Source organism: Trametes versicolor (assembly GCF_000271585.1).
Source record: "Trametes versicolor FP-101664 SS1 unplaced genomic scaffold TRAVEscaffold_5, whole genome shotgun sequence".
NCBI lineage: Eukaryota > Fungi > Basidiomycota > Agaricomycetes > Polyporales > Polyporaceae > Trametes > Trametes versicolor.
Genome location: NW_007360325.1, coordinates 1,855,584 through 1,866,330, shown reverse-complemented (window position 1 = coordinate 1,866,330; position 10,747 = coordinate 1,855,584). Strand labels below are relative to the sequence as shown.

At 51.0% G+C, this 10,747-nt stretch overlaps 3 protein-coding genes across 3 annotated transcripts; all 3 read right to left on the bottom strand.

Moving 5' to 3' along the window:
* Window positions 1-3,929: 3,929 nt before the first annotated feature.
* Window positions 3,930-4,268, bottom strand: TRAVEDRAFT_86270 (uncharacterized protein; the record flags this gene model as incomplete). Its single annotated transcript, XM_008039710.1, has 1 exon — window positions 3,930-4,268. A coding segment is annotated over one exon (339 nt), but the record flags the coding sequence as incomplete, so codon positions are not given.
* A 2,192-nt stretch (window positions 4,269-6,460) lies between these two features.
* Window positions 6,461-8,359, bottom strand: TRAVEDRAFT_81080 (uncharacterized protein; the record flags this gene model as incomplete). The annotated part of the gene is made up of 2 exons (XM_008039709.1): window positions 6,461-6,826; window positions 6,965-8,359. Coding segments are annotated over 2 exons (1,761 nt in total), but the record flags the coding sequence as incomplete, so codon positions are not given.
* Window positions 8,360-9,687: 1,328 nt separating this feature from the next.
* Window positions 9,688-10,153, bottom strand: TRAVEDRAFT_46933 (uncharacterized protein; the record flags this gene model as incomplete). Its single annotated transcript, XM_008039246.1, has 3 exons — window positions 9,688-9,932; window positions 9,983-10,059; window positions 10,125-10,153. 3 exons carry the CDS (start codon window positions 10,151-10,153, stop codon window positions 9,688-9,690), a joined length of 351 nt encoding a protein of 116 aa, XP_008037437.1.
* Window positions 10,154-10,747: the final 594 nt, after the last annotated feature.

Below are 10,747 nucleotides of genomic sequence, written 5' to 3'. Positions count from 1 at the left end.
ATCTTAGCTGATCACTGACTAGCCTTTCTTAGTAACATATGGCATATAAATACTACCACCTGATCATAGCTCTAAGAGGAAACCAAGGGTATAGTAATTTGACAACACTATACCATGTGTTAAGGGTCTGTTTAATACAGTACATAGCCTATAGGCATAGTGGACAGTGAGCAGCACATGTGCTGTGCAACCTAGGGTTACACAAGCGCCCAGGGAGAGGCTTTACATGTGGTAAGAGTTGTGATTAGAACTGATCTAAGGCTAACCCTAAGCTGTGCTATTGGAATCCAACCCTAACCCTGTGAACATTACAAGATTTTGTATGTGGCGCCTATTTCAAAACTAACCTCTGATCAGCTGGGTTCCAAATTTTTTTCCCACGTACACGACTTGAGTTGGCAGGAAGGTCACCCCATAAGAAACGATTTCTTCGTTCCTCATCAATCGTAACTTTAAGTAGGAGGTTAAGACATTCATCTTGGTAGCTAATTTTATGCCATGTAATGGATCAGACATACCTTGATCAAAGACCTTGATTGAATAGGCCTTCAATAAATGGCCTGATTGTATTATTTAGATGGAAATCATGTTATAATACATTTACTTCATTGAAGTTTTGGGAAGTGTTTCTTTTATGCTCACAGTATCCCCTCTATTTGAAGGGCAACAGGGCACTATTCAGCAAGACAATGTGTTTAGGCACTTTTATGATCATTTGATGCTTCAAACATGGATTACCCCAGTGAACACACTCCATAAGCATGATTATGTGACCTCATTGCCTGATCAGATTGCCATATATGGTGCAATGCCACACATCAGTTGCAATACTGCATTTATTATAGTTTGAGCTCCTTCCAGATTTTATTACTAAATATATAGACAGTACCATGGAGTAGAGATTGAAATTCTGAGTCTGGTGGTATATGACACTTAGGGGGAGGCAATGATGTCATCAGGTCATGTGCTTTGGGCACTTTCCTTTCCAATTGTGGCACTAATAGGATTTTGTACTGTGTACAGTGGCAGCTGCATGAGTCACATCCAGGTCATTTTTCAATATATGGACTCTGCTCATCCATAGCTCTCTGTTGATACATATTTTGTGGCATATGGATAACTGGGGGCCAAGATATTGAGACATTTGTGTTGGGAACCAAACAAGACCATACTTGGTGGCAGGGGAACGCAGCTCTGCGTTCCCCTGCCACCAAGTATGGTCTTGTTTGTTCTCAGCCACAGCTGCAACTCATTTTGCACACTGTTGGCTCACTTTGCACTACATCATAGGACTATTATATATCATTGGAAAGGGCCTTCTAATGTGCATCTAATGGTGGTACAATCATGGTTTTATATTGAATACACAAGCTTTAATGTACCAAATACTAATTGTGGCGGAAGGTCATTGCCAGATTGTATGCACACTACCTGGTCTTTATGCTCACTGCTTCATCTATCTAGCTTTATTATTATATTGCAGGACAATTTCATTATATAGGGTAGAAGATAGTGCTGGCAATGCATTGAAGGAACTGCATTATCTGGACCTAAACATCCTTTTACTCCAATGTATGCCCTCACTTGGCACCCTATTGACCTACAAACAACACCATTGTGTAGAGCTCAATTTTCTGAATCTGACAGTATATAACACTTTATATATTGCCTAGTAATACATTGATATAGACCCACTTCAATCCCCCATTAGTGACATTGTCACCAAGTGTCACTTATAGGGATTTGTTTGGCTTGTAGTTCCCTCAGATGGGCTCACAACAGAATACAAACAACCCCATTATATTCTCCTGATCCATAGCTTTCTGGTGATACCACATTTGTTTGATTTGGTGAACATTGTGTGAGGTTGCCAAACATAGATGCTTGGAGCCAAACAGGTCACAGTAGAGTCACGTGACTGTGCCGCACGGCATACACCTGGGTCGGGCGGCAGAATTCAATCTCCGCTCCAATCTGACTAGCATCATTGACAAATGGGCTACAAAAGTGCAGATGGGTGAATTCCTCTGCTATCCCTTTGTCAAATATAGATGTGTTATATACCATCAGAAAGCTATATAAGAGCTCTACCTGATGGTGACAATCACAGCCTTTTATTTTATCTCTGTAGTGTTTAAATTCAAGACCTCCTGCAAACCAGAAGACTAATACAGGTGTTGAGCCCACAATTCTGCCAATTGTGATGCTATGTACATTCTGTCTCTTGTAGTGTGTGTATTCCTATACAAAGGATACTATTACAATATACAATCATCCATCTAGTCAATGCTTGGCCTTCACAGCAGATAATCAACAAGTTGCAATAGAATTATACAGAAATACACCAAATTGTGTTTTATGAGGTACCCTGGTTACCAATAAATAATGGTTTATGTACCATTGGAATTCGCTGGTTGAGCTCTATACAATGGAGGTGTTTTCCGGGTCATATATACCCTACATAATGTATCAATGGCCAACAAATGCATTCTAAAGAAGGGTTGATAGGGCCTGATCCTATTGGCCAATAAGCGCCCAAAGCGTGATTTGGTGAAGTCCAATGGGTGCTAGTAGATCACGCTGGGCCAGTGCGATCTACTAGCACTTGTAGTCCTGAGAACGATTTTATTAAAAGCAGCTGCTTCTTAGCAGTATTTCCCTTGCACTTTCACCAGTTCTCATCCATAAAGCACATATTATATATCATTAGAAAGCCCTTTACAAGCTCTACAACATGGTGTTGTTATGGTCCTGATTGACACAAATTTCTAGAATAGAAAAAGGAAATACCTCAATTTCAACCTTACAATGACAATATCTCCTTTGCTATTTCAACATTTCTCATCCATATAGCATATATCATACCTCATCTAGAAGCTCTTTACAAGCACTGCATCATGGTGCTATTATGGCTTTCATTTGTTTCAAATTGCACTCTAAATTCAAGACATACCTTATCTTTACCCTTTTATGTATTCTAGGCCAGGATGCATGCATGAGTTCATTTCCTGAATTGCCTCAGTTCAGTGACTGGCAATAATGGATGAAATGTAAAAACAGATTTCACCCTATATGTCAGTACATAACACCTCAACTGATAGCTGACTAGCCTCTTGTAGTGGCATATGGCATATAACTACTACTACCAGACTATAGCTCTGAAAGGAAACTAAGGGTGTAGTGCTTGAGCTACACTATATCATGTGTTAAAGTCATGTTTTGATACAGAGCATAGCCTATAGGCATATACAGTAGTGGGCAGTGAGGGGCACATGTGCTGTGCAAGCTAGGGTTACCCAAGCGCCCAGGGAAGAGGCTTTACATGTGGTAAGAGTGGTGATTAGAACTGATCTAAGGCTAACCCTAAGCTGTGCTATTGGAATCCAACCCTAACCCTGTGAACATTACAAGATTTTGTATGTGGCGCCTAGTTCAAAACTAACCTCTGATCAGCTGGGTTCCAAATTTTTTTCCCACGTACACGACTTGAGTTGGCAGGAAGGTCAACCCATAAGAAACGATTTCTTCGTTCCTCATCAATCGTAACTCGCCTAGGCAGTGAGGTTGTTCTCTTTGAGATAGTCGTTGAGCGCGGCGAGGCTATCAACCTTGCGTCCGGGCAGCCACGAGTCTGAGCCTTGGTTGTAGCCCAACCATCGGACGAGGTATTGCCAGCCCCGCCCGACACGACGACGGTCCAGGATCTTCTCGACGAAGAATTCCTCTTCTCCGTCGGCGGTGACAATCGGGCCAGGCTCCGGGTTCGCGCGGTCGGGGAAAGCGGTGTCGTTGTTCGCGATGTAGGGACGGAGGAGGGAAGAATGGAAGGTGGGGAAAATACCCATAGTTGCGGGCAAGTCGAGGGTGTACGAGGAGGTGTCCGGGTTCGCACGCGCGATGGTGTACGGACCATTGAAGCGCACCATGAACTTTGCAACGCGATGTGACCCCCTCTGCATGTACTCCCGGCATCGATGGAAGGTCAAGAGGAGAACACGGTCGCCAACCTCGAAGCGAGGCTCAGTGCCCCGCGAGTTGTTGGCATGGAAGGCCTGCGCGGCCTTCGACATGAGCAAGGTGTCCTGTGCCTCCATCACGTCCGTCTCCAGGCGCCTGAGCATGGCGAGCGCCGCGGATACGCCCTCGGTTCCGATCGCCTCGTTAGCGTCGGAGACGTCTCCCAAGGAAATTGGGGGAACCACGCGCGGCGAGCGGCCATGGCGCAAATGGAACGGCGTGTACCCTGTGGATGCGTTGACCGTGCTCATCAACTGGAAACGTATGAGAGGCAGAGCTCTCACCCAGCCTCGCTGATTGCGTGCGACGTGAAATCTCAGCATTTGGATGACCATCTTGTTCGAGTGTTCGCTCGATCCGTCGGTTTCCGGGTGGAATGAGGAAGACATCTTGAGCTTTACGCCAAGGAGGGTATGCAGGGCTTTCCAGAAGCGCAAAACAAACAACTTGTCGCGGTCCGACACGATGTTGAGCGGTAGGCCGTTTTCGCAGTACCAGTGCTGGAAGAAAATGCCTGCAAAGTCTTCAGCGGAGATGTCTGTCCTGCACGGCACAAAACGCAGCTCGGAACCGAGGCGGTCGGTCATGGTAACTATGCAGTTGAAACCGGAGTCCTCCGGCAGCTCGCCAATGAAGTCTATTGCGACACTGTCCCCGCGTCCGTCGGGGACCGGCAGCAGGTGTAGGGGACCTGCAGGTTTACGAACGTGCGCTGACAGGTGTCGCAGGAGGGAATATATAAACTCTCAAGTTCTGTGCGCATTTTTGGCCAGAAATACGAAGCGCGAATAGCTTCGTACGACTTCTCAAAACCGAAGTGACCCAAAGTGTCATGCGCGAGGCGGAAAATGCCCTCGCGCAAATCAGCTGCACGCGGGACGCACAGGCGCTCTCCAACGAACAGTAAACCATCGCAGACCACAACAGCGGTGCACGCGCGGCCATCTAAGGCGCCGGACTGTAGCAGCTCGAACAGGTTGTCTTGGCCGTCAGCCACCAAGTTCAAAAGTCGCAAGCACCACTTGTCGAGTGCGTAACCAGCTCGAATGCGCGCCAGCCAGGCGGGATCAGAAGAGACGCGCAGAGTCAAAACGGCGGCCACGGAGTGTTCCACGGTCACGTGGGCGTGTTCAGCGGCGGTCAGCCCGTCGAGTGTGCCATCTACCAGCAACAGCACTGCGACGATGTTCGCACCGAGGCTCTGGGTGTCGACGGTAGGGCAAGAGAGACGCGACAGAGCGTCCGCTGCACCGTTCAGTTCGCCCTTTATGTACGCGATTTGGTAATTGTACTGCCCCAAAAACTCTTGCCACCGTGCCTGGCGGCGTGACAAGTGTTTTTGGGTAGTGAAGTTCTCAAGGGTACGGTGGTCTGTAAACACGGTAAAGGGCACACCTAATAGATCCACCCTCCATTTCTTGAGCGCGCGGACTATTGCCAGCAGCTCCTTCTCGTGCACCGGGTAGTTGAGCTCGGCAGCTTTAAGCTGGCAGGATTCGAACACGACAGGTTGCGCTGTTTCAAGTGTCGGTCCGAACATCAACACCGCGCCGGTGCAGAAGTCGCTTGCATCAGTGGCGACGAAGATCTTGTTGTCCGCGAGCTTCGAATGGTCAATCACCGTAAGACACTCGTGGCTGAGTACGAGTTTCTTCACTGCGGCCAAGGCGTCTTTGTGGACTTGCGTCCAACTGAAGTCCTTCTCGGCCTCCTTCGTCGTGAGTGGATTCAAAGGGGCCGTCAGCTCAGCGAGATGTGGAAGAAAACTAGCCACGTAGCAAACGAGACCCAGGAAAGCCCTGACGTCTGTTGCATTGCGTGGCGTTGGCCATTCCACGATCTTGGCGATCTTCTCTCCGTCGGGCTTGATACCGGCGCGTGAGACTCTGTGACCAAGGAAAGCGAGGTCAATACAGAACAATGACATCTTCAGGGAGCAATAAAGATGATGGGAGCGCAGAGTCTTGAGCACGAGGCGCACATTGCGACAATGTTCAGCGAGACTGTTAGACCAGATGATGATATCATCCAGGTATACGTGGCAGATCTTCCCGATGAGGGGACGCAGAGCGTTGTACATGCGTCGCTGGTGTGTGCTCGGTGCATTACGAGCGCCCTGAGGCATCACCGTCCATTCGAACAGTTTAAATGGCGTCGTCACGGCGGTATACTTCACGTCGTCCTCAGTGACGCGAGTTTGAAAAAAGGAATTTGTCATATCCAACTTAGCCCAGATCTTACCCTTCCCGCAGTCGGACAGGATTTCCTGAATGGATGGTAAGGGGTAGACGTCGGGGATAGTGTTCGCATTCAACGCGCGATAGTCGTTCACCCATCGGGGGAGGGCGTCGGGGTCGGACTTTGGGATGAGGAAACAGGGTGACGCATAGGGGCTGGAGGAAGGGCGTAGGCGACCGGCGGAGAGGTGTTGGTCGAGGAGAGTCTTCCAAGCCTCCCGATACTTCTTCGGACAATCGTATTGTCGACGAACGATGGTCATGTTGGCGTCCTTGAGACGAATGTGGTGATATTCGTCCTTTGGTAAGCTGTCGAGGTGGGGGATGTCGTCTGGGAAGCAGTCAGTGAACTGTGTTTTCATTGCCACGTCCTCACGCTTAAGCGTCTCGAGGAACGCGAGCTCCTCGACCCTCTCCCGGACCGTGGCCACGCGATCCCATGGAGGCATTGAGGTCGAGTCGACGGGTGCAACCGGCGCAGGAAGCGCGTCTTCCTTGCCGAATTGAGACTTCAGTTCGCGGATGACATCGCGATGTTGACGCAGGGAAAAACACGCTTGGAGGTATTGATACTCATGCGCGAGTTCTCGTTGTGCAAGGCGTTCTTCCCGCGTTTCACGAGCGGTTTGTTTGTGTTCGCTTGTTGTTCTCGGGGAAGGATGTGTCAGATCTCGACCGGACTCGGGGTGCCACAACGGGCCGTTGGAGACATCAACGAGAATACGATTGCGCGACAAAAACGGAGTTCCCAAAATTATGGGCGAACACAATAATGAGACAATGAGAGCCCAAACAGAGACAGAAGTCCAAGAGCCATCCGGTGTTGAAACCGTCAATTTACACCACTCCTTCGCTGACGTCTCTCCGCCGTCGAAGGTGTTGCCCAGTGGCACGGGGGTATGTAACTTGCGCCGACGCAGTTGAAGGCGCTCAACGGCGTCGTCGCGGATCAGAGCTAGGGGTGACCCAGTGTCAATCAACGTGATTGCCTCTGGGTTATCGCACGGAGACTTTACGTGCACATGCCACGTAACATGGGGAACGGAGAAGGATGGATCATGCACGTCGTCATCCGAACTATCTCCATCCGACAGGACCGCAGACGATACCGCGATGGGCGAGCTGGTGACGGCGGCGACAGCCATGACATAGTCTTCGTCATTGTCGTCTTTGCTTATGGTTATCGCCGCGACCTTGGGAGTGTCGATCTTGGTGGACTTCAGACGGAGTTGCTCAGCCAGCGAGTTCGCGTTGTAGGCGGCGAGATCGGGGAAGCCATTAGGGCACTCCTTCGATTGGTGACCAGCGCCGATGCGTCTACACTTGAAGCAACCGTTGTTCTCCATGAGGATCCGCCGCTCGTCTTCTGTCAACCTGGGGACCTTCGGCTTAGAGAGGCTAGCGGTGTTCACCGAGTTCCCAGAGCCCCCAGAGCCAGTGGTGCGAGCCTTGCCGGACCCAGAGTTGCCAGTAGAGGAGACCGAGCTCCCAGAGCGAGACTTAGAGGAACCAAGAGTAGGGACAGACTTAGAGCGCGCGAATTGTTCATATTCGCAGAAACGACACTTTCGGTTGGTGAGACGTTCGTTGTCGAAGACGATGAGCGCGGCTTTCCAGGTGGAGTACTCGTCCAGCGAGAAGTATTTGGAGCGCAACATGAGGAAGCGCATCTCCTCACAGGCGGTCGCGGTGATGAGGCCGCGAAGGGCGGTGTTGGAGAGGCGATGGGTAGTGTCGCGGAGGTAAGCATTCTGCTTCTCCAGGGAAGTGACCCAGACGTCGAAGGAGTTGTCCTCGTTCTGTTTGCTCTGGAACATAGCGGTGACGATCTCGTTTGCCCAGTTAGCCGGAAGCCATTGCTTGCGGAAGACAGCCATGAAAGCCTCAAACGAGAGCACCTCGAGCGTAGCTGAGTTCGTGATCCACCAGTCCATCACCCGGGCATCCTGAAAACCACCGGACGCGAAACCGACGCGGTTTGCTTCCTCCACCGGACAGTGACAGAAGTACTGGCGGCAGCCGGCCTCCCAGGAGAACAGGGCGGCGGGCGTTATCCGTCCCGGCGTGAGCATGAGGCATGCATGACTTGAGGGAGAGGTGGATGACCGTCGTGTCACTGCCGTTGTTCAACGAGGACATGTTGGGCGGTGTTGGCGGTGCAATGAGGGCGAGTGATGCTGCGAGAGCGGCTGGGAGATCGTAGTCGGACGAGGAGTCGCTCAAAAACGAGAGGCTCAACGGGGTAAGGGGGGAGTCAGGAGTGCGGAATGCGGGCGAAGTTTCCCTCAAAGGAGGGAGCGGTATCCTCGACGGCGAGGGGGGTTCCGACGGTGGGAGGGGTGGCTCGCGTCCAAAGATGCGCGTCTTTGACCTAGTGGTGAGGGCGGGGGCGGAGATGATGTGCTTGGTTCTTGTGCGGGCTGTGCCCTTCACTGGCACGGGAATGCGCAACAGAGTGGATGATTGCACGAGCCGTGCGAGGAGGAGAGAGGTAGGGGGAACGGAGGAAAGACAGTAGGAAAACAGACGGGCAGTCGGTGGGAGAATGGGGGGATGCAGAAGAGAGACAGTGGGGGGAAAAGGGGAACGGCAGGCAGCTCGGTGAATCGTTCACCTATAAGGCCGAGACGACGTAAAAGAAGGCGGCGTGGGATTCGCGTAGACGTCGTGAGAGGTCCGAGAAGCCCGGCATTGACAGAGTGTTCCCTGTAGGGGGGGACAAAGGTCGTTGGACGTTTAAAAAAAAGTGTAAGCCGCAGCCTTGTGCGGCTTCACTGAGATCAGACGAAGGACAAAACGGGAACAAACTTCGTTGCCGGAAAGTAAGTTCTACGAAGTTACAGGGAGTGTGCGGAGTACTCACCTTTGTTGCCGGAAAGTAAGTTAGGCAACGAAGGCGCTCGAGTCGGGAACTTATAGTACGCAGAACAAACAGGACACAACGTTGGGTTTGGGGAAGCGGGCGGGATCCGTACGAACGAACGAGAGGGAAGCGGGCGGGATGCGAGACGGACAGGGAAGAGCGGAGCGGTGGCGTATGTACCGAATAGAGCGCGAGGGCGTAAGCCCGGAGTCCGGGGTTACAGTACATACATTTTGGATACGCTAGTTGCTCATTTGATAGTGATTCACTCCATTCACGCTTGCATGCGTAGCCCTCGGTTTGGGATAACATTCTTAGAAGGGGGTGAGGTGGGCACCAAGTTGGGTATTGGTGTATCGAGGGTTCGCGAACGGCAGAAACAAGATATGCTTGCACGCGCTTAATCACACATGCTCAATGAGGGCACACAAGTGTGGCAAAGCAACAAAGATCCATTGAGCAACAAACAGTGGGCTGGTAAAATATCCAGATCATACATGCAAGCTTAAATGGTGGCGGAAGGAAAGAGGGCAAGGGGGATGTCAGGACCAGAAGGGATAGGAACACACACTAACGAGAACGTGCTCTGAAGAGCCTATGGAATCCACCATGACACACGCAGTCCCTTTGCATGTTCTCCAACTGGGCGTAGATGTTCTCGAGGGTGTTGTTTGCCTGGAAGTAAAGGTCCTTATACTCGTTGAGGAGAAACTCCGTTAAGCGCAAGAGCTCGCGCAGCTTCAACTCCCGGTGCTTGCCGCATGTGAGCTCGTCCTCCAAAAGTGCAGCTCGCACAATCAGCCCTTCAATGAGACCTGCACATCATGAATTACGACATTCCAATCAATGCAAGAGGAAAACTCACGGGTGATGTACACCTGAGGACTATCTCTAACTTCTACTTCACCTCCAGCTCCCGGGCCGACAGCGACATCAAGTTCGCTGAGGACGATATCAGGATGTGGTTAGAATGAGCGCGACACCACCTGAACCTTGCAATGACGTACTGCATATCATCGGCGGCGGCGGCGGCCATACTTGTGTGCGATTGAGCGTGAATGAATGAACAGGGATAGTGATCGATGAAGTGGAGGGCAAGGTGATTGCATGACGTGCACAAGTCTCGATGTGACTGGTCTGTGCTGTTAGGGACGTGCGACACGGTAGGTCCGGAGTTCGGAGTTCCAGGGTCCGGAAGGGTCCGGAGTTCAGACGGAGTCTGGACGGAGGTGAGGCACGGAGGGGAAGGACTTCAGCGAAGCTATTAGCAACGCTCTGAGACCTCCTGCAGTTGTCCTTAATTTCCGAAGGAACGAGGGGGTCGGACTTGACCGGAGTTCGGGGCTGACTAAGCCGGAGTTCCACGCTGACTAAGCGGAACTAAGTCCGAGACAATTGGAGCAGAACAGAGAAGAGGATGAAGAGGATGGCGAGGGACGAAGTCCAAGGGGACTTGTCGAGCAAGCAAGATCAAATGAAGTCCGAAGTCCGGAGTTCCGGAGCTTGTAGGCTCGGAGTTACCGGATTAGGAAGGTCGGAGTTCGGAGGTCGGAACAGAGGTAGACCAAGGGAATAGATTGACAAGGGAGGTAGCGTGAAGGAAGGTAAACAGAAGGTAGCGAGGGGGTAA